This window comes from Anomaloglossus baeobatrachus, chromosome 1, assembly GCF_048569485.1.
Source record: "Anomaloglossus baeobatrachus isolate aAnoBae1 chromosome 1, aAnoBae1.hap1, whole genome shotgun sequence".
Taxonomy (NCBI): domain Eukaryota; kingdom Metazoa; phylum Chordata; class Amphibia; order Anura; family Aromobatidae; genus Anomaloglossus; species Anomaloglossus baeobatrachus.
In genome coordinates, this window is record NC_134353.1 from 601,488,019 (window position 1) to 601,510,341 (window position 22,323).

Consider the following 22,323-nt stretch of genomic DNA (forward strand, 5'->3'; position numbering starts at 1 on the left):
GGCAACAAAAGGAAGTACATTCTAAGTGAAAATGGCCAAATTGCTCAAAGTGTAAATATTTTGTGTGGCCACCATTATCTTCAAGCACTGCCTTAACACTCTTGGGCATGGAATTCACTAGAGCTTCACAGGAGCCACTTGAATCCTCTTCCATCTTCTATGAGTCTATCATGTTGCTGGTGGATATTAGAGACCTTGTGCTCCCCCACTTTCTATTTGAGGATGCCCCACAGATGCTCAATAGGGTTTAGGTCTGGAGACATGCTTGGCCAGCCCAGCATCTTTACCCTCAGTTTTTTGTTTTTTTTTGAGCAAGGCAGTCGTCATCTTGGAGGTAGTTTGGGGTCGTTATCATGTTAGAAAACTGCCCTGTGCCATAGTTTACGGAGGGAGGGAATCGTGCTCGGCTTCAGTATGTCCCAGTACATGTTGGCATTCATGGTTCCATCAATGACCTGCAGCTCTCCACAGCCGGCAGCATTCATGCAGCCACAAACCATGACACTCCCACCACCATGCTTGACTGTAGGCAAGACACACTTGTCTTTGTACTCCTCACCTGGTTGCTGCCACACACTTAACGCCATCTGAACCAAATAAGCATGTATTGGTCTCATCAGACCACAAGACATGTTTCCAGTAATTCATGTCCTTAGTTTGCTTGTCTTCAGCAATCTGTTTGCGAGCTTTCTTGTGCATCATCTGTAGAAGAGGTTTCCTTCTGGGATGACAGCCACGCAAACCAATTTGATGCAGTGTGTGGCGTATGGTCTGAGCACTGACAGACTGACCCTCCGCCCTTTTAACCTCTGCACCAATGCTGGCAGCTCTCATACATCTGTTTTGAAAAGACGACCTCTGTTAATTACGCTGAGCACATGCACACAATCTTTGTCATGAGGTGTCATATTGTGACCAGTATGAGAGATTGTGTGAGCGATAACACCAAGTGAGACCTTTTGACACTAATGAGTCACACGACACCGCGCAGGGAATATGGCTAATTGAGCAGAATTTGCCCGTTTTCACATAGGAGTGTACTCACTTTTATCATCGGCCTAGACATTAATGGTTGTATGAGTTATTTAGAGGTCACACCAAATATACACTGTTATACAAGCTGTACACTGACTACTTTACATTGTATCAAAGTGTCATATCTTTAATGTTGTCCCATTAAAACATAACAAATTATTTTAAAAAATTGAGTGTACTCACTTTTGTGATATACTATTTTTATAATCCCAATACTGCTGAAAGTTAATAGACTGCGGCACAACATTCTCTTTAGAGTAGGTTTACACAAGCGTATTTTCTTTGTCGCTCCATTGGGAGACCCAGACAATTGGGTGTATAGCTTATGCCTCCGGAGGTCACACAAAGCATTACACTTAAAAGTGTAAACCCCTCCCCTCTGCCTATACACCCGCCCGTGCATCACGGGCTCCTCAGTTTTATTGCTTTGTGGAAGGAGGCACACATCCACGCAAGCTCCACATTTTAGTCAGCAGCAGCTGCTGACTATATCGGATGGAAGAAAAGTGGGCCCATACAGGGCCCCCAGCATGCTCCCTTCTCACCCCACTCGGGTCGGCGGTGCTGTTAAGGTTGAGGTACCCATTGTGGGTACATAGGCAGGAGCCACAAGCTGTTTTCCTTCTCCATCCCTTAGGGGCTCTGGGTGAAGTGGGATCCTGACCGGTCACCAGGCGCTGGGACCGCGCTCCCTCCGCAGCCCCTGGGGGAATCTGCTGGACAGGAGCCGGGTATCATCAGGGACAAGGCCCTGCGACTCTGAGGTACTCTGTGTCCCCTTGGGAAGGCGCATAGTGCGCCTGGGTAATGGACACTGCAGCAGCTGCTGGGTGTGTTAGTGCGCCGGGACTACCGCGCTGGCCGCGCTTGTTTGCCGGCTGCGCTTATAACTTTAGTCCCCGGCTTTTGCGGCCTAGTGCCGCATATTCCCGCCCCCGGGCCTGCCAGTCAGGGGTAAGGGCGGGACGCTGCACTGGACGTCAGCGCTGAGGGCAGGAGCATACTTTGTATCCTCCTCCCCCCTCACTGAGCACCGTGGGGCACCAGATTCCCGCACTTTTACAGGCACGCCCACGGCCCCCTCCTCCTCTCTGAACGCCGGCAGCCATTGCTACAAGACGCTGGAGAACTTCAGAGGGGAGACAACTGAGCTCCACAGCTCTGGGAGGCCCAGGCAGGGATCTGGTGGTCACACAACCGCTGGCAGCGGTCGGTAAGCCGCACCTGTTACTAGGTGCTGGTCCCCCTGGGTGCCGAATTGTATATTTATATGCTTATAGTGTATACATTTACTCTGTACGGCCTCACTGTTAGCGTTTGGCTATATACCCTCACTGATTATTCTAAGAGGAGAAACAGCATGTCGTCTGCAAAAAGCAAGGGTACCAAAGCACAGGCTTACTTTGCAACCTGTACCTCATGTGCGGCAATGCTTCCTGCAGGTTCCACCTACCCTCATTGTGTGCAATGCTCGGCCCCTGTGACACTCACTCAGCCGGAGTCTCAGCCACTGGTGGGACCCCCGGCCCAGGTGGAACCTCCGGCCCCCACTGTCCAGGTGACAGGGACAGAGTTTGCAGTATTTGCTGACAAACTTTCTGAGTCTATGGATAGATGGTCTGCTAAGATACTGGAAGCTTTGCAGTCCAGACCTGTAACACAGGCCCCGGGCACTGTTGATTCATTGCCCCCATGCCCCCCTCGGTCGGAGCAGCAAAGAGCTCCTGGGTCAACTCATAGGTCCCAAGGGGAGGACTCCGACACGGACCGCAGTCCCAGACCGACGAAGCGGGCTCGCTGGGAGCGTCCCTCGACTTCATCACACTGTTCAGGGTCTCAGCATGAGGACTCTCTGGAGGATGAAGCAGATGCGGCAGATCAGGACTCTGATCCTGACGCCGCGCTCAACCTTGATACGCCTGAAGGGGACGCCATAGTAAACGACCTTATAGCGTCAATCAATCAGGTGTTAGATCTTTCTCCTCCACCCCTTCCGATTGAGGAGTCAGCTTCTCAGCAGGAGAAATTTCATTTTAGGTTTCCCAAACGTACACGGAGTGCGTTTCTTGATCACTCCGACTTCAAAGACGCAGTCCAGAAGCACCGAGCTTTTCCGGATAAGCGCTTTACTAAGCGACTTCATGACACACTTTATCCCTTCCCCCCTGACGTAGTCAAGGGTTGGGCCCAGTGTCCCAAGGTGGATCCTCCAGTCTCTAGACTGGCGGCCAGATCCATAGTTGCAGTGGCAGATGGTGCATCACTAAAGGATGCCACTGACAGGCAGATAGAGCTCCTGATGAAATCCATCTATGAGGCTATCGGCGCGTCCTTTGCTCCGGCATTTGCTGCCGTATGGACACTACAAGCTATCTCAGCTTGTCAGTCTGAGATTAATGCACTCACACGAGCCGCGACTCCGCAGGTTGTGTCATTAACCTCTCAGGCGTCGGCGTTTGCGTCCTACGCCATGAATGCGGTACTAGACTGCGAGCCGTACAGCGGTAGCATCCGCCAATTCAGTGGCAGTCCGCAGGGCCATGTGGCTGCGTGAATGGAAGGCAGACTCTGCTTCCAAGAAATTTTTAACCGGTTTGCCGTTTTCTGGCGACCGCCTGTTTGGCGAGCAATTGGATGAAATCATTAAACAATCCAAGGGTAAGGACTCGTCCTTACCCCAGTCCAAACCTAACAGACCTCAACAACGGAAGGTACAATCGAGGTTTCGGTCCTTTCGGCCCTCAGGCAGGTCTCAATTCTCCTCGTCCAACAGGCCTCAAAAGGATCAGAGGAACTCTGATTCATGGCGGTCTAAGGCACGTCCTAAAAAGACCGCCGGAGGAACCGCTCCCAAAGCGGCCTCCTCATGACTTGCGGACTCCCCAAACCGCATCCTCGGTCGGTGGCAGGCTCTCCCGCTTTTGCGACGCCTGGTTCCCACATGTCCAAGACCGATGGGTGAGAGACATTCTGTCTCACGGTTACAGGATAGAGTTCAATTCTCGTCCTCCGATTCGTTCCTTCAGAACATCTCCGCCCCCCGAGCGAGCCGATGCTCTTCTGCAGGCGGTGAACTCTCTGAAGGCAGAAGGAGTAGTTATCCCCGTTCCCCTTCAGCAATGGGGTCACGGTTTTTACTCCAACTTGTTTGTCGTACCAAAAAAGGACGGATCTTTCCGTCCCGTCCTGGACCTCAAACTGCTCAACAAACACGTGAAAACCAGACGATTCCGGATGGAATCTCTCCGCTCCGTCATCGCCTCGATGTCCCAAGGAGACTTCCTAGCATCAATAGACATCAGGGATGCTTATCTCCACGTGCCAATTGCACCAGAGCATCAGCGCTTCCTGCGTTTCGCCATCGGGGACGAACACCTTCAGTTCGTGGCATTGCCTTTCGGCCTGGCAACAGCCCCACGGGTCTTCACCAAGGTCATGGCAACAGTGGTTGCAGTCCTACACTCTCAGGGACACTCAGTGATCCCTTACTTGGACGATCTTCTTGTCAAGGCCCCCTCTCGGGTGGCATGCCAACACAGCCTGAACATTGCTCTGGAGACACTCCAGAGGTTCGGGTGGATCATCAATTTCCCAAAGTCAAAACTGACACCGACACAATCGCTGACATATCTCGGGATGGAGTTTCACACTCTCCCAGCGATAGTGAAACTTCCGCTGGACAAACAACGATCACTACAGACAGGGGTGCGATCTCTCCTCCGAGCCCAGTCGCACCCCTTGAGACGCCTCATGCACTTCCTAGGGAAGATGGTGGCAGCAATGGAGGCAGTTCCATTTGCACAGTTTCATCTGCGTCCTCTTCAATGGGACATTCTCCGCAAATGGGACAGGAAATCGACGTCCCTCGACAGGAACGTCTCCCTTTCTCGGGCAGCCAAGGCATCCCTTCAGTGGTGGCTTCTTCCCACTTCTTTGTCGAAGGGGAAATCCTTCCTGCCCCCTTCCTGGGCTGTGGTCACGACGGACGCGAGTCTGTCAGGGTGGGGAGCGGTCTTCCTCCACCACAGGGCTCAGAGTACCTGGACTCAGCCAGAGTCCTCCCTTCAGATCAATGTTCTGGAGATAAGGGCAGTGTATCTAGCCCTGAAGGCGTTCCAGCCGTGGCTGGAAGGCAGGCAGATCCGAATTCAGTCGGACAACGCCACGGCGGTGGCATACATCAACCACCAAGGCGGCACGCGCAGTCGGCAAGCCTTCCAGGAAGTTCGGCGGATTCTGCTGTGGGTGGAAGCCACAGCCTCCTCCATCTCCGCAGTACACATCCCGGGCGTGGAAAACTGGGAAGCGGACTTTCTCAGTCGCCAGGGCATGGACGCAGGGGAATGGTCTCTTCACCCGGACGTGTTTCAAGAGATCTGTTGCCGCTGGGGGAAGCCGGACGTCGACCTAATGGCGTCCCGGCACAACAACAAGGTCCCGGCATTCATGGCGCGGTCTCAAGATCACAGAGCTCTGGCGGCAGACGCCTTAGTTCAGGATTGGTCGCAGTTTCAACTGCCTTATGTCTTTCCTCCTCTGGCACTGCTGCCCAGAGTGTTACGCAAGATCAGGTCCGACTGCCGCCGCGCCCTCCTCGTCGCCCCAGACTGGCCAAGGAGGTCGTGGTACCCGGATCTGTGGCATCTCACGGTGGGTCAACCGTGGGCACTACCAGACCGACCAGACTTGCTGTCTCAAGGGCCATTTTTCCATCTGAATTCTGCGGCCCTCAACCTGACTGTGTGGCCATTGAGTCCTGGATCCTAGCGTCTTCAGGGTTATCTCAAGAGGTCATTGCCACTATGAGACAGGCCAGGAAACCAACGTCAGCCAAGATCTACCACAGGACGTGGAGGATCTACTTATCCTGGTGCTCTGATCAGGGTTTTATTCCATGGCCATTTGCCTTGCCCACTTTTCTGTCTTTCCTTCAATCCGGAATGGAAAAGGGGCTGTCTCTCGGCTCTCTTAAGGGACAATTCTCGGCGCTCTCTGTATTTTTTCAAAAGCGTCTAGCAAGGCTTCCGCAAGTACGCACGTTCCTGCAGGGGGTTTGCCACATAGTCCCCCCTTACAAGCACCCGCTAGAACCCTGGGATCTGAACAGGGTGCTAATGGCTCTTCAGAAACCACCTTTCGAGCCAATGAGAGATATTTCTCTTTCTCGCCTCTCGCAGAAGGTGGTCTTCCTAGTGGCAGTCACATCACTTCGCAGAGTGTCTGAGCTAGCTGCACTGTCATGCAAAGCTCCCTTCCTGGTGTTTCACCAGGACAAGGTGGTTCTGCGTCCGGTTCCGGAATTTCTCCCGAAGGTGGTATCCCCTTTTCATCTCAATCAGGATATCTCCTTACCTTCTTTTTGTCCTCATCCAGTTCACCAATGTGAAAAGGATTTGCACTTGTTAGATCTTGTGAGAGCACTCCGGCTCTACATTTCTCGTACGGCGCCCCTGCGCCGCTCGGATGCGCTACTTGTCCTTGTCGCTGGCCAGCGTAAAGGGTCGCAGGCTTCCAAGTCAACCTTGGCTCGGTGGATCAAGGAACCAATTCTTGAAGCCTACCGTTCTTCTGGCCTTCCGGTTCCTTCAGGACTGAAAGCCCATTCTACCAGAGCCGTGGGTGCGTCCTGGGCATTGCGGCACCAGGCTACGGCTCAGCAGGTGTGTCAGGCGGCTACCTGGTCGAGTCTGCACACTTTCACGAAGCACTATCAGGTGCATACCTACGCTTCGGCAGATGCCAGCTTAGGTAGGTGAGTCCTCCAGGCGGCGGTTGACCACCTGTAGGAAGGGGCCGTCTTTCGGCTCTATTACCGGGGTATTCTTTACCCACCCAGGGACTGCTTTTGGACGTCCCAATTGTCTGGGTCTCCCAATGGAGCGACAAAGAAGGGAATTTTGTTTACTTACCGTAAATTCCTTTTCTTCTAGCTCCAATTGGGAGACCCAGCACCCGCCCCTGTTCCCTTCGGGCTGTTGTTCTTTTGTGTACACATGTTGTTCATGTTGAATTGTTCTTGGTTCATGGTTTAAGTTCTCCGAACATCCTTCGGATTGAATTTACCTTAGACCAATTTATAAGTTTCCTCCTTCCTGCTTTTGCACCAAAACTGAGGAGCCCGTGATGCACGGGCGGGTGTATAGGCAGAGGGGAGGGGTTTACACTTTTAAGTGTAATGCTTTGTGTGACCTCCGGAGGCATAAGCTATACACCCAATTGTCTGGGTCTCCCAATTGGAGCTAGAAGAAAAGGAATTTACGGTAAGTAAACAAAATTCCCTTCTTTATTCCTGCTGCTGTCCATGAAAATACAGACAGCACACGGTCCAATATTGTTCACTGCGGGTGAAAAGAATTGCAGCATCCACTGGTTTCTTCCATGTGGTGGATGAGATTCATGTGTTTTTAAGTTTATGGCTGCACAAAAAAAATCGTATCCCCCATGGAACCACCTCTTATTTATTATCCAGCTTTTACAAATACATTTCAATTCTGTAAGATAGAAAAATGTAAATTATTAATTGCTTCTATAAAAAGAAAAAAAAAACAGCACACAGATGGTAAGTGAGCATCTGTGGTCTGGGTTTTTGGGACAATTTTTTTATGCCCTCGTGTGAAGCTGGCCTTACAGTTTGTCTCTACACAAGGTTGGTCCTGGCCACCTGGCTGGGAAGGAATTCACTGGCCCTATTCACTTCTATTGGATTGATGGTGGGCTTAGAGGTTGGACCCCTGCAACCAATATAGTTATTACAGTAACCAGAAGTTATCACTTGACCTGTAGATAGGTGATAATTGTAGAACGATGGGGGCCTGAGATTTTGTAATCCATCGTTGGGCTATGTTCTCACGGGACTCTGTACCCGCGGATATTTATGCAGGTTTGTCCGCAGCTGCTCCCTGGAATCCAGGTTTCCAAGCATTTTTGTTGCGGTAAACCTGCAGGATAAGTGCGGAAATACCTGCAGCGTTCCCGCCCTGTATCTCCATAGTGGAGGAGCGGGGATTCCGCAGATATTTCCGCATGAATAATTGACATGCAGTTACGTGCGGCTACGGGAAATCCGCAGCCGCACATACCGCAGCATTGATACAGCACTCCCTAAATCCCATAGGGTAACATGGGGAGTGTCTGTACTTGCTAGAATCTGCGGATTTATCTAGAAAATCCAGATAAATCTGCAGGTTTTCTGTGGCAAAATCTGGGAGTACATTCTCCCGTGGGCAATATAGCCTTATAAAGTTAGTTTTCTATGGCTGTGTGATCTAGTAGCATTTAGCTCCTTCCTAGTGTTGGATTACAGACATGGCAAAAATATATGACTAACAGAGAAATGGATATGTTTGTGGGTTTTTTTGTTTTTTTTTTTTTTCTTTTTTCAGTTTTTTTCACTGTTGTTTATATTTTCCCACAGTCCAAAGAATCCTCATCTGTGCTGAGCTGTGACATCTCTGTGGATGACAAATACATTGTCACTGGATCAGGGGACAAGAAGGCAACAGTCTATGAAGTTATTTATTAGAGACAAATTCCAACTGCCAATGAGACGCCTACTAGTAGCACTTTTTTGTCTTTTTTTTTTTCTTCTTTTTCTTCTTTCTTCCTTTCCGGAACCAAGGGCCTGTAGTGTCCACCTCAGCAAGTTGTTTCTTTTCTTTGCCAAATGCGCTCCTCTGTTTTTCCATTTTGTTGTAAATGCTTACTAGGAACTTGAAACCAAATCTTCAGATGATGTGCAGGTGGAAGACTCACAGAAAAAGAACATTTATTCTATACGTCGGACTTGTCACGGATTATGTAATATAGCTGTATTATATTTATTTTCTGTAAAGAAGACTTTGTACAAAAGAAAAAAAAATGAACTGACTTAAGAAAATGAGTCTTTACCAGCCATTAAAATTAAGGTAGGTTTTTACTTTAAAACATTACTCTATACGATATTGTGAAATTATAGCAAAACATTTGCATTACTTTCTAAAAGTGCATTTCCTAAATTCTTCTTTTTCGTCCATTCCCTAATTTTGGGTATTGGTATACAAATTGGCTTTTCCACCAAAGGACGAAATATTCTATTAGCCAAACAAGACTTGCCAAAATCCGAATCAAATCAGTATATGGTTTGTCCACCCTTTGCCTTCAGAACAGCATCAATTCTTCAAAGTACACGCACACAGTTTTTGAAGTAACTTTGCAGGGAGGTTGTTCCAAACCTCTTTGAAGAACTAAACACAGATCTTCTGTAGTTGTAATTTTTGAGCAAAAACTTATGTAATCCCAAACAGTCTAGATAATAGATTAGGGCTCTGTGAGAGTCGACAATCATTACTTCCAGGATTCCTTGTTCTTCTTCTTTCACAGCTCATAAGTTCACCAAGGTATAACTTGCTCAATATCAAGGTAGTTATACTGCATCAGTAAGGTCTCTTCCAGGCCAAAAAATTCAAAGCAGGCTGAGATTTCAATATGTGCTTGTTCATGCTCTTTTGAAGAATTACCAAGAAATGAGCAATATTTAGAACCAAAGACACATTGGTCTATCAAGGAAACTAAATGGAGCAGATGAAAAAAAAATTAACTTCCCTTTTGAAATCATAAGACGTCAAGCAGTGTCATCATCTGAGAATTGGCAGCAACCAGTGGGACCCAGATTCACCCATTTGCTGTTCAGAGAAGTCTGGCCAGAAGTGGTCTTCATAGAGTAATTGCCACAAAAAAAGCCATACCTTCAACATGGAAACAAGTGACTCGCCTATGCACGAAAACGTAGGAACAGGTATAGTAAAAAAAATTGTTAGCAAGTGCTCTTGAGTCATGATGAGTCAACATATAACATATTGGGCTGTAACAGAAGGCAGTTTGTTGTCCAAAGGGCTGGAGTGCGGTGAATAAATGAGTGTCTTCAAGCAACAGTAAAGCTTGATGGAGGTTTATTGCAAGGTTGGGACTACATTTCAGCAAATGCAGTTGGGGATTTTGTCAGAATCAATGATTATAGGAAACACAAACAAATAATTATGTAATACAATTAGGGAAGCATCTGATTGGCTCCCATTGTATTCTTGCACAGGCAATGACATACAGTCAATGTCATTAAGAAATATCTCCAGCGTTTAAAAGAACAAGGAGTCCTGGACGTGACGATATGACCCCCACAGAACCTTAGTCTCAATATGGTCTGTGTGATTACATGAAGAGACACAAGGATTTGCTCAAGCCTTCATCCACAGAAGTTTAGTGGTTCGTTCTCCATGATGTTTGGAACAACCTCTTTTATGAGTTTCTACAAAAACTGCGTGCAAGTGTATGTAGAAACATTGATGCTGTTTTGAAAGGAAAGGGTGGTAACACAAAGTTTTGCTTTAAATTTATATTGTGTTCATTGACTTTGCGTTTTGTTAATTGATAAAAATAAACTATTAACATTATTTTTGGAAGCATTCTTATTCTGCGGCATTTTTTCAACACCTGCCTAAATCTTTTGTAAAGTAACTGACAATTTTCAAGGTTTTGCTACACTACATTGTAAGGGTGTAGGGTTTTACAAAAAACGCTACTCAGAAAAAAAAGGGGTATTTGGCTTTCGGGCAGGAAATTAATGTAAAACTTAAAACGTTCACACTACAGTGATATTTTATCATGAAAGTAGGGCATTTAAGTAGAAGCAAATAATGGTGATTTCATCATCTCAAACAATTTATTGAAACAAAAGCCAAGAGTGGTGAATCTACTGTCCAAAAATGTCAGACTCAATAACGTGTCATGTGGCCTTGAGCATCAATTACAGCTTGACAACGACGTCTAATGCTGTTAACAAATGGAGTTATTGTCTGCTGAGGCATGGCATCCCACTCTTCAGGTCATTGAGGTTCTGTGGTACAGAGTTAAGAGACTACATGGCGACTCAGTTAATCTTGTAAGTATTCTATGGATTTCGGGTCTGGAGAAAGTGCAGGACACTCCATTTGAGGTACCCCAGTCTCCAGCAGCTGTTCGCTAATGATGAGACCTCGATGAGCTGGAGCAATGTCGTCCATGAAGATGAAATTAGGCCTGTGTTGTTCATGCAGAGGCACAATGACTGAATTAATGAGGTTACTCAAGTAGTAGGATATTGTCACTGTACCATTCACAAAGTGTTGGGTAGTTTTGTATTGACTAGACACACCTGCACACACTGAACCCCACCACCACAGGCACGTTTGGTGGCAACAGTGGCTGATACATAACACTTGCCTTGACATCTCTAATATTGTTGGTGGCCATCATTTCTGCTCAGTGTGTATTGACTTTCATGAGTTAACAGCACTGCGTCCCACTGGTCCATCATCCAGCAAGACAATGATGCTTGTGACGGGTGATGTGGCCAGGTATCCTTGCAGGTCGTCTAGCATGCAGATCACACTGATGTAAAGGATTTTGAATGGTCCAATGTGACAATTGGGTGCCTCTCACCTCTCTTAAATGTGCCTGGAGTTGTGTGGTATTCATCATTCGGTTTTGAAGGGCATTGTTTACAATGAAGTGGTCATCAATGTAGGATGTGGCCAAAGGAAGTCCACTTCTATGCCTTTCTGTGACTTCCAGTCTCTCTGTATCTCTTTTTCAACTTGCTGATGACACTCTGTGAGACTCTAAGCTCAGTGGCTACTTCCTTCTGAGAACATCCTCCTTGAAACTCGCAATGGCACTATACTGTTGATCAATTGTTAGGTCTCATATTGGTCTCATGATGTCAAAATATGAACAGCATGATGAGGAGGACTGTTAAAATACCAATTTTAATTGAACCCCAAAATGTATTGGGCGATTCATGGATGAAACACCTGTTGTGACTTATGCCATTAAGCTCCTTGTCAGAGAACAGAAATTTATTCAAAAAGTACTGAAACATTAACAGTTGAACATGTGTATTCAAAAGTTTAGCGAAGGTCACATTAACTTTTACCTGAAAAGAAAAGGTTAGCGGGCATTTTATGATCATCCTGAAATGTCATCCGAAAGCCAAATATCCCTAACTTTTTGTGAGTAGTGTAAATCCCAGAGAACCAGGATTCAGACAGAACCCTCAACGGAGCCATTGAGTACAGTAGGGTAAATGGATTCATTTTGGACTCTCTTTGGCCTCTGTTCCAGGGGTGTTTTGTGTTAGGCTACTTTCACACTTCAGTAGTTTCAAATCCATCAGGTCAGTCATTGCGACGTAACGACGGATCAGTTGTTTTTTTTTAGCTGTCAACGGACGCAACGGATGTGTTATTTCACAGAATTTCTTTCACAGGAATCCTGTGAAATAACTGATCCGTCGCATCTGTTGTGCATCTGTTTTACGATAGATCCGTCATAATCCGCTCATTTTTGGGGCAGCCCAATGGGAGTGCCAGACATTTTGGTGACCTATTACTGTGTTTTCATAGGCCATCTGTGACAGTTTGTAGAGAAAGAATAAATGTTGTTATAGCTAAAATTGTGTGTGGATTATTCCTATCTGGAGCCTTGCAATGTGATTGTGTACATACTGGGCATGCTCAGTAGCAAATGACGGAATCCAGCACTGGATTCCGTCGTGTCACGGATTACAGCGGAATCCAGCACCATAGACAACCATTATACCTCTTGACTGATTGCGACGGAATCCTGTGCAGTGCGTTTTTTTGGCGCTCCAAAAACCGTTAGTGTCAGTTTCTTCCGCCTGACCGTCAGTTATTCCACGACTGATCCATCACGTGGCGGATGCAACACAAGGCCATCAGTTGCAATCCGTCGTTAGTACAAGTCTATGGGGAAACAACTGAATCCTGCAAATTATTTTGCACGATACCGTATTTTCTCAAGGCAACAAATGGATTGTGACTGATGGGAAAAGACTGAAGTGTGAAAGTAGCCTTATAGATGGACACAAAAGCTAAAAAAGACGTACCACTGGAACAGAGGCGAACATGATTCTCACTGATTATACTGAATGGCTCCATTGGGGGCTTCTCAATCTCGTTCTGGGATTTCGATGGAAACCTCGATGCACTGACCTGTATATCGCACAAGATAAATGTGAACGTACATAAGTATAAGAGGATGACAGCATACACTGTACATAGCTTGTAATTTATCCTGTATTTACTCACCTGGTGTGCTACATTTTGGCATTCTTGACAAATACTGTTATTTGAAGATATTTGCTCAACGGGTGATTAAACAGCAATTATGTTGCAGGTTACATTCTGTGTGCTGACTTTTCCTATACTAGTTGCAAAATGGATGGTGATCTGTCTGGTTGCAGTAGGTGTATCTCCATTTTTCTCTTTCTATAATGAGGATTAAAGTGTTCCTCCAGCTTAGGCTGCTTTCACACTACGTTTTTTTTAGCATGCGTCATGAACGTTTTTTTTGCTGCAAAAGCGGATCCTGTTTTTGCAGAGAAAAATGCATGTAGACGCATGTGTTATTTTGCAGGATCCTGTCACTTGAAGTTTATGGGCAGGCATTGGAGTCATGTGATCGGGAGTGAGGGGAACTGAACGTGAGACTGGGAGCTGGCATCTGACAGCTGCGGAGGCTCGTAACCAAGGTAAACATCGGGTAACTTGCTCGGATACCCGATATTTACCTTAGTTACGAGCGTCTGCAGCTGCTAGGAGCCGGGCTTCCTGCACACGTATCCAAGGTAAACATCGGGTATCCAAGCAAGTTACCCAATGTTTACCTTCATTACTAGCCTCCGCAGCTCTCAGGCGGGAGAGAGAGGGAGGGGGAGAGAGGGAGGGGGAGTGAGAGACTGTTGATACCAGGCTGGTTTCTGGGCATGCTCAGTAGAGCAAGCAGGATCCTGTCTATCAGCATGCCAGCGTTCACATGCGTTTGCGTGCAGTATAGTCAGGATCCAGCAATTTGCAGTATTTGGTCAAGTAGCGTTTTTGAAAAATGTTAAAAAACTGCAAGTCGCTGGATCCTCACTATAACGCACGCAAACGCAGGTGAATGCATGTTGACGCGAGTCCATTGCAAATGCATTGAAATGAAAACGCATTTGCACTGGATCCATTTTTGCGTTAAAAAACTGCCCAGGACGCATGTTAAAAAAAAAGTTGTGTGAAAGCAGCCTAAGATTGAAATCCGTTTCTGCGATATGCATGTAACTCTCCCCATGTTTATAATTAAAGTGCTTATTGCATCCACGTATATATTCTGTCACTAGCTTTCTGTTTTTATGGTCTTTGCTGGCTTATTAAACCCATGCTTTGTGTTGAAGCAGATGCTCAACATTAATTTATTTAAAAGGCACCAACCTTATTAGTGGTAAATGAGAGCGAATGGAACATCAAAGCCGTTTTAGTGCTTGTACCGTAGAGCCGCCATTTTCACAGTCCTAAGATGATGCTCGGATATTAGGCCTTTTGAAAATATTGCATTGCTCTGAAATGTATAAAGAATGTTCTTCAGATAAATGCTTTTATATCTAAAAATGTAAATGCCATTTAGTCTGACATCACAGATCTCTCCTTTTGCATCAACTTTAATGATTGGTATTAATAATCTTAAATTGCCCCACTCAGATCTCCGTTTTAAAGGGGAATTAAATAAAGCATATATTCGTTGCATAATGAATAGATCTTTGCTTCTATTCATTGAATGGGAACCTTAATTATTTACATCTAGAGGATGAATATCTGTCCTGATCACGTGATCATGTCCCTGATGGACGGATGATTACACTGCTGTCATCAGAGCTCTGCCTTGTAACAAGCCCGTGCATCTGTGTGATCATCACATGCCAATTTCATGTAAGCAATGAAGGCTCCCTTTCAGGCAGATATCTGGAGAACTGTAAGGAGTTGTAATTCAGGGTATATAAACATATTTCATTATCCAGTAAATGAGTTTTTCTGAGCTCTCTAAGTGTGCTGATAACTATTCTACGATGTATACATTAAATTCTAGACTAAAGGGAACCTGTCACTTTATCCATGCTACCAAAACCACAGGCAGCCTGTATCGGAGCCTTACCGCATGATAGCAGCCAAGTATATTTTTCTCTGAAACATTCTGGCATTTTAGAGAACACCATATTATTTAGACTATAAAACTCATTAGACCATATGACACACCTAAGTTTTAGAGGATGAAGCTAGTGGAAAGCCAGATTTTGCACTGCAATGGGGGGGGGGGGGAAGAGTGATCTGCTCCTGACATTATGGGGGTTATGACACCCAATTCTGTACTAATGTCCACCATCCTAGACCCCTTCCTGGTATACACTGTATGTCCTTCATCCTGGTTCATGGGTCTCCCATCCTGGTTCATGGGTCTCCCATCCTGGTTCATGGGTCTCCCATCCTGGTTCATGGGTCTCCCATCCTGGTTCATGTGTTCCCTATCATGGACCAATCCTGTTATACATGTTCTCCCATCATGGGCCCATCCTGGTCTATATGCCTCCCATTATCCCGCACAGACAAAAACTATTATTCTCACCTTTCCTCCTTTCCCCCAATGAGTGTTGTCCCCTTCTGATGCCGGCAACTGACTTCAGCGAGGAAGCGCATGATGCCACTGCCATGTAACCCAGTCACACGTGAACATCAGCTGCTGGCTAATTCAAAATTAATATTCACTGCTCCCCACAACTGGGACTATAGGTGTGGGAAACAGTGAATCTTCATTTCCTTTAATAGGGGACACACAATCGCCCCAGCTGCTGCAGAAAGCCGGCGGCTGGGGCAAATACATGTGGCCGCTTTTAAAGAAAATGAATACTCACTGCTCCCCGCTCCCGTAATTCCATGCTGGCTTCAGTGCAGAGAAGTGAGCGGGTAGGATTGTTATCCTGTGAGCCCACTTCATTACACGTACACACACACACACACACACACACACACACACACACACACACACACACACACACACACACACACACACACCAACAAGCCAGGTACACCTAGAATAAAAGTTGTACTCCCCACTTTTTCCTCAATTTTGGGGTAAAAAGTGTGTTGTATAGTCTGAAAAATATGGTTATGTAATTAAGAGTCAACAAGTCTAGTGCTGCTGCAGGGGATTAACAGATCTCTAGCTATGGAAGTGACCTGTCAATCACCTCTAGCAGCACTGGGGAGAGCAGAACTAGACTAGTCACATCTGTCTGTGGTTTCTGACTAGATATTAAACTATATATTTACTCTGAGAAAAATATTGGCTGTAGTCATACAACTAGGCTCTGATCTTCAAATAGCATCCTCAGAAAGAAAGATGAATTGAACTCTAATTTCACCTATTGGAAGTAGCGATACTTTAATGAGCCTTACCATATGACTTGGGATAATAAACCAAACACTTCATTTGCAGACACATTTCAGCATGTCCAAAAAGCAAAACAGAAGATCCGATTTGGCTTGGTGAGCGGTGTCTCACACTTGGTCTGAGAAGGAACATTCCTCCCTGTGGCGAGTGAAGAGGGGCAAACAACCCTAAGCACATGTTTGGAAATGGACTTTTGGCTTCTTTTTCCCAAGTCATGTGGCACGGCTCGGGTCAATACTGACATTTAAGATTACTGCAACCAATAGGTGATTGTAGAGCTCAAGTCCTCTTCCTTTCTGAAGAAGCTATTTGCATATTTTAATTCCCAGAGGAGCATTACATGGCTTATAAGTTTCCAACTTGGCACTCACAAGAGTGCATGTTCTTCACAACCATAAATGATTATTAGCTCACCATGCTCCTAATCATGTTGCCCATGGTTTTGGCGGTAAGGATCAGGCAACCGGTTCTCTTTTAAAAGAGAAGAGCATAGGCAAAGATTACAATGGTCATCCTCTGAAAACAGTGGACTGGACTACATTGGTACCAACTTAACTAGCCTATGAGTATATCTTGAGAACAATATTGAGAAGTAAGCTGTGCTAGAAAAAAATATCGAGTTCTTAATGTATGTGGAGATCATATGGGTTGTTTACCCCTAAATTTGTATCTGGGAAAATATAATCCTTAAAGGGGTTTTCCAGTTTGAGCATGTTACTACCTGTCTTTGGGGACCACTACTGATCACCAAAGCAGGGCACTTTTATCCCAGTAAAAATGGAGCGGCAGTGTGCATGCCAAACAGTGTCATAAACAATAATCAATGAGGTGGTTGAGCAATGTACACTGCCGCTCCTTTTTAAGGGGGATAAAAGTGTGCCAGACTGGTACATTAAAGGTGGTGTCACACACAGCGACAACGACGTCGCTGCTACGTCACCATTTTCTGTGATGTGGCAGCGACGTCCCGTCGCTGTCGCTGTGTGTGACATCCAGCAACGAGCTGGCCCCTGCTGTGAGGTCGCTGCTCATTGCTGAATTTCCTGCTACATTTTTTGCTCGTCGCTCTCATCGCTCATCGCTGTGTGTGACAGTGAGAGAGCGACGAACTGAAGCGAGCAGGGAGCAGGAGCCGGCGTCTGGCAGCCTGCGGTAAGCTGTAAACAAGGTAAACATCGGGTAACCAAGAAGCCCTTTCCTTGGTTACCCGATATTTACTTTAGTTACTAGCACCGCTGCTCTCACGCTGCCAGTGCCGGCTCCCTGCTCCCTGCACTCTTAGCCAGAGTACACATCGGGTTAATTACCCGATGTGTATTCCAGCTACGTGAGCAGGGAGCCGGCACTGGCAGCGTGAGAGCACACCGCTGGCTCCCTGCACACGGAGCCGGAGTACACATCGGGTAATTAACCCGATGTGTACCCTGGCTAGGAGAGCAGGGAGCCAGCTAAGCTAAGCGGTGTGCGCTGGTAACCAAGGTAAATATCGGGTAATGGTTACCCGATATTTACCTTAGTTACCAAGTGCAGCATGGCTTCCACAGCGACGCGTGTCGTTATGATCGCTGCTGCGTCTGCTGTGTTTGACCGCTAAGCAGCGATCATAACAGCGACTTACTAGGTCGCTGTTGCGTCACAGAAAATGGTGACTTAACAGCGACGTCGTCGCTGCGGTCGCTATGTGTGAACCCAGCTTTAGTTATCCGCGTCTGATAAGGGATCTCACAACAATGAGGCTCTATTCCAGCAGACATGCATCACAGCATTCTATAAGGCTATGTGCGCACATTGCGTTTTTTATTGCATTTTGGTTGCGTTTTAAACTGCACTGTGTTATTGACAAAATGCATGCGTTTTGCTTCCCTAGCAAAGTCTATAATAAATCAGAAATTTCATGCGCCCGTTGCTTTTCTGTCGGCAGCATTTTGTTTGACAAATATTTCTCAAAATTGTTGCCTAAAAATAAAGCAGCATGTCACTTCTTCATTGTGCTTTGTGAACATTTTGCACCCATTGAAATGAATGAAGTGTGTCAAAACGCAACCAAAATATTTCTGTGTGCTTGCTTTGCCTTTTGGTTGTGTTTTGGATGCATTTTTGTCAACAAAAACGCAGGTCACCAACTTTTCTCCATTATCTTTCTTTCTCGCTCTCGCTCTGTCTCTCTCCGCTTCATACTCACCGATCACCGTTGCGGCACAGCTGTCACGCTGCTCCCGCAGTCTCTCCTGCTTCTGAAAGTGCTGGCTGCTCATTAGCCTCATTTCATATTCACTTCACTTGTCCATTAAGCTCATCTCATATTCACTGCTTCCCCTGCCCACTGGCGCCTATGATTTGTTGCAATCAGACATGCCCCCACGTTAAGTGACAGCTGTCAAACTGCAACCAATCACAGCTGCCAGTGGATGGTTCAATATCATACAGTACAATAAAATAATTTAAAAAAACTGCATGCGATTTTCCCCCCCCCCTCCCATTTTGATTCATCCATTAGATGCGACAGTCCCCGGGACTTTACCCGTATCATCCCAATTGCCCTGGTGCGGTGGCAATCAAGGTAATAAGGAGTTAATGGCAGCCCACAGCAGCCACTAAGTCCTAGCTTAGTGATGGCAGGTGTCTGAGACACCCCTTCATCACTAATCTGTAAGTAAAAGTAAATAAACACGAACACCGAAAAACACTTTATTTGAAATAGACAAAAAAGCCACTCTCTTTCACACTTTATTAACCCCCCCCCTCCCCCAAACACCCCTCCAGGTCCGACATAATCCACACTAGGTCCCACGACGCTTTCAGCACTGCTACAGCGCCGCTGTACAACAAGACTGCTCGCTGTGAGCTCCACGCAGCAACTGAAGTGAGCAGCGCGATCAGCGGTGCTGTCACTCAGTTGATTTCCGGTTACAGCTGGAGTCCTTCACCTGTGACCGCAAATCAGGCCATGAGACAGAGCTGCGAGCTGAGAATGAACAGAGGTTCACCCGAGTTCATTCTCATCGCACGGCTCTGTCTGCTGTCAGCGGGCAGTCATGCTCTATGGTGCTGCTGTGACAGCATAGGGAAGTAGCAGAGCTGAATCGCTTTGGGACCTCGTGTGGATTACTTCGGACACACTGGGGTGTTTAGGGGTTAATAAAGTGGTGAAAGAGGGTTTTTTTGTATTTTATGGGATTTTGGGGGTGTTTATTTACTTTAACTTACAGATTAGTGATGGGACGGGGGATACCACCACACCAGGACAACGGGAAGAGCCGGGTCCAATGAATTGTCGCATCTTATGGATGTGCCACTTCTGGGACAGCTGTGGGCTGCTATTTTTAGGCTGGAAAGTGCCAGATAACAATGGGCCTTTCTACCGTAACAATTTCAGCCCCCAGTTGTCTGCTGCACCTTGGCTGGTTAAAAAAAAAAAAAAAACAAATTGGGGACCCCACGTAATTTGTTTTTTTTTTTTCTTTATTTATTTTAGATCAAATAAAAAAAAGTATGGAATCCCCTCTATTTTTTCCTAACCAGCCAAGGTACAGCAGACAGCTGAGGGTAGCAGGCTGCGGCTGTTGCTGTTCCTGTGCTGGATATGAAAAAAGGGAGGGACCCCATGTCATTTTTTTAATTTTTTTTTTTTTTTAACAAAAAAAATTTAAAACCACTGTCCAAGTTAGCTATCATTCTATCAAGCTATTCAGATATTTCTTTCGATCGCTATATGTTCTTTCTCATTATCTATTCTATAGGGTCATTCCGTGTCAAGTGGACCAGTGGTCCCCACTCGACGTTCTCCGATTTTGCTGAAACTTTATAAGGATGTACATGTATTGTTTGAAAAGAGGTTCTGTAAATTTTTAGGGCCAGATCTCAAATATATTGGGCACTGTTGACCTTTCACTGGAGCCCCCCCCCCCCCAAGGCTGCGGCTTCGGCTTCAGCTAAGAGGATTTTGCAAACTTCGGCACATAGCCATTAGAGTTCTATACTGGCTATCATGCTGAAATTTGGCATACTAGCTCAACTTTTGCTGCTAAACGCGATAAAATTTTTACCGGCTATGACACAACAATATTTCGGCCACAATTTTGTGTCAAAATAGCTTGCAAAACGCCTCGCATAAAATTTATGCCAAACTTTGCCCATATATAACTCAAGACCAAAAACCAATAGGAACTGGTGCTTTACCCTGTACAACAAACATCTTCATGACTTTGCATTGCTGCAATATCACAGTCAAAGCATATGTATTTGTGGAAATATTCACACCCACATATGATGACAAACTTAAAAAAACCGAATTTTACCTATTTTTAGGTCAAATTTCCCAAAAAGGGTACCCCTAAAATGTATTAATTCTGTTATCATTTGAAAGAGCACATTTTTCTCTACAAGGATCATTGGGGTTTTTTTTGGAGTCTCTCCATTTAAGAAAAGAAAAATGCCACTGAACATGGTGTTATGTATGCACGTAATGCATTGATTTTGTGTTTGATTTTCAGATTCTTATCACGTTAGAGTTGTATTGTTGCTAGCAATGTCTATTATAATCAAAAACCTATAAACCTATTGACTATTGTTACATTTTAATGCATATATTATTTATTTTTTAGTGATGGAGAATGAAATTGATGTCAAAAAGATTGGCATTTCAAGGGTGTGAAATGACCCTTCATCTTTCATTGCCCATGTAGATGGATCTGTCAGATCAGAAATGCCTTATGTGCCAATTGCAAACCTCCCGCCAGGGCAATACATTGCCTGCATTTACGATAGGAACTGGTGGATTGAAAATATTTCTGAAATTTCAGTCGACGACCATGATGCATTAATACATTTTATGCATCCTCATGGACCAGCTAGCTTCTTTCACTGGCCTGTGAGAAATGATACATGCTGGATTCCCGAGCAGTCGATCATTGCAATAATTCCAGCACCAGCTGCAACAGCAATGGGCCGACAATACAGCTTCTCTGAACCCATTATGTTGCAAATTCAGCAACAATTCCAGACCACTTACTTATACTGAACATTATGGCTTGGGAACCAACAAAAGATACCCAATATTAGGCTTGGGATCCTAGGCAAAGACACCCACCCTCAGGCTTTGGAACCTGCGATAAAGAGACCACCCGCAACTTGCCTTGCACGGCTATCGGCCATGGCTCCTAGGCGATGGGGCTGCCAATTCTCGAAAGACAGCATTATTACAATTCTTAATAGGATTATAATACCAATTCTTAGGGAATTGGTTGTGGTATAACCACCATGGACCAACGCAAGGGTTTGAATAGTGCAGTTAGCATTCATTGCGTATTAATAAATAACACCATGTTCAGTGGCATTTTTCTTTTCTTAAATGGAGAAACTCCAAAAAAAACCCAATGATCCTTGTAGAGAAAATTGTGCTCTTTATAATGATATCAGAATTAATATATTTTAGGGGTACCCTTTTTGGGAAATTTGACCTAAAAATAGGTAAAATTTGTTTTTTTTTAAGTTTGTCATCATATGTGGGTGTGAATATTTCCACAAATACATATGCTTTGACCGTGATATTGCAGCAATTGAAAGTCATGAAGATGTTTGTTGTACAGGGTAAAGCACCAGTTCCTATTGGTTTTTGGTCTTGAGTTATATATGGGCAAAGTTTGGCATAAATTTTATGCGAGGCGTTTTGCAAGCTACTTTGACACAAAATTGCGGCCGAAATATTGTTTTGTCATAGCCGGTAATAATTTTATCGCGTTTAGCAGCAAAAGTTGAGCTAGTATGCCAAATTTCAGCATCATAGCCAGTATAGAACTCTAATGGCTATGTGCCAAAGTTTGCAAAATCCTCTTAGCTGAAGCTGCAGGCTTGGGGGGAGGCCTCCAGTGAAAGGTCAACAGTGCCCAATATATTTGAGATCTGGCCCTAAAAATTTACAGAACCTCTTTTCAAACATACATGTACATCCTTATAAATTTTCAGCAAAATCGGAGAACGTCGAGTGGGGACGATTTT

The 22,323-nt window shown here is 45.5% G+C and overlaps 1 protein-coding gene across 3 annotated transcripts in view; it reads left to right on the plus strand.

Annotated features, from left to right (window-relative positions):
- The window catches only part of LOC142245497 (transducin-like enhancer protein 4), a 180,885-nt gene that overhangs the window by 153,859 nt on the left and 4,703 nt on the right, over positions 1 to 22,323 (plus strand). For all 3 annotated transcript variants that reach the window (XM_075318260.1, XM_075318245.1, XM_075318252.1), the window contains one exon: positions 8,450 to 8,939. In XM_075318260.1, the coding sequence (XP_075174375.1) occupies positions 8,450 to 8,557 (108 nt within the window). In that variant the 3' untranslated portion in view covers positions 8,558 to 8,939. The remainder of the gene's footprint in view (positions 1 to 8,449; positions 8,940 to 22,323) is intronic.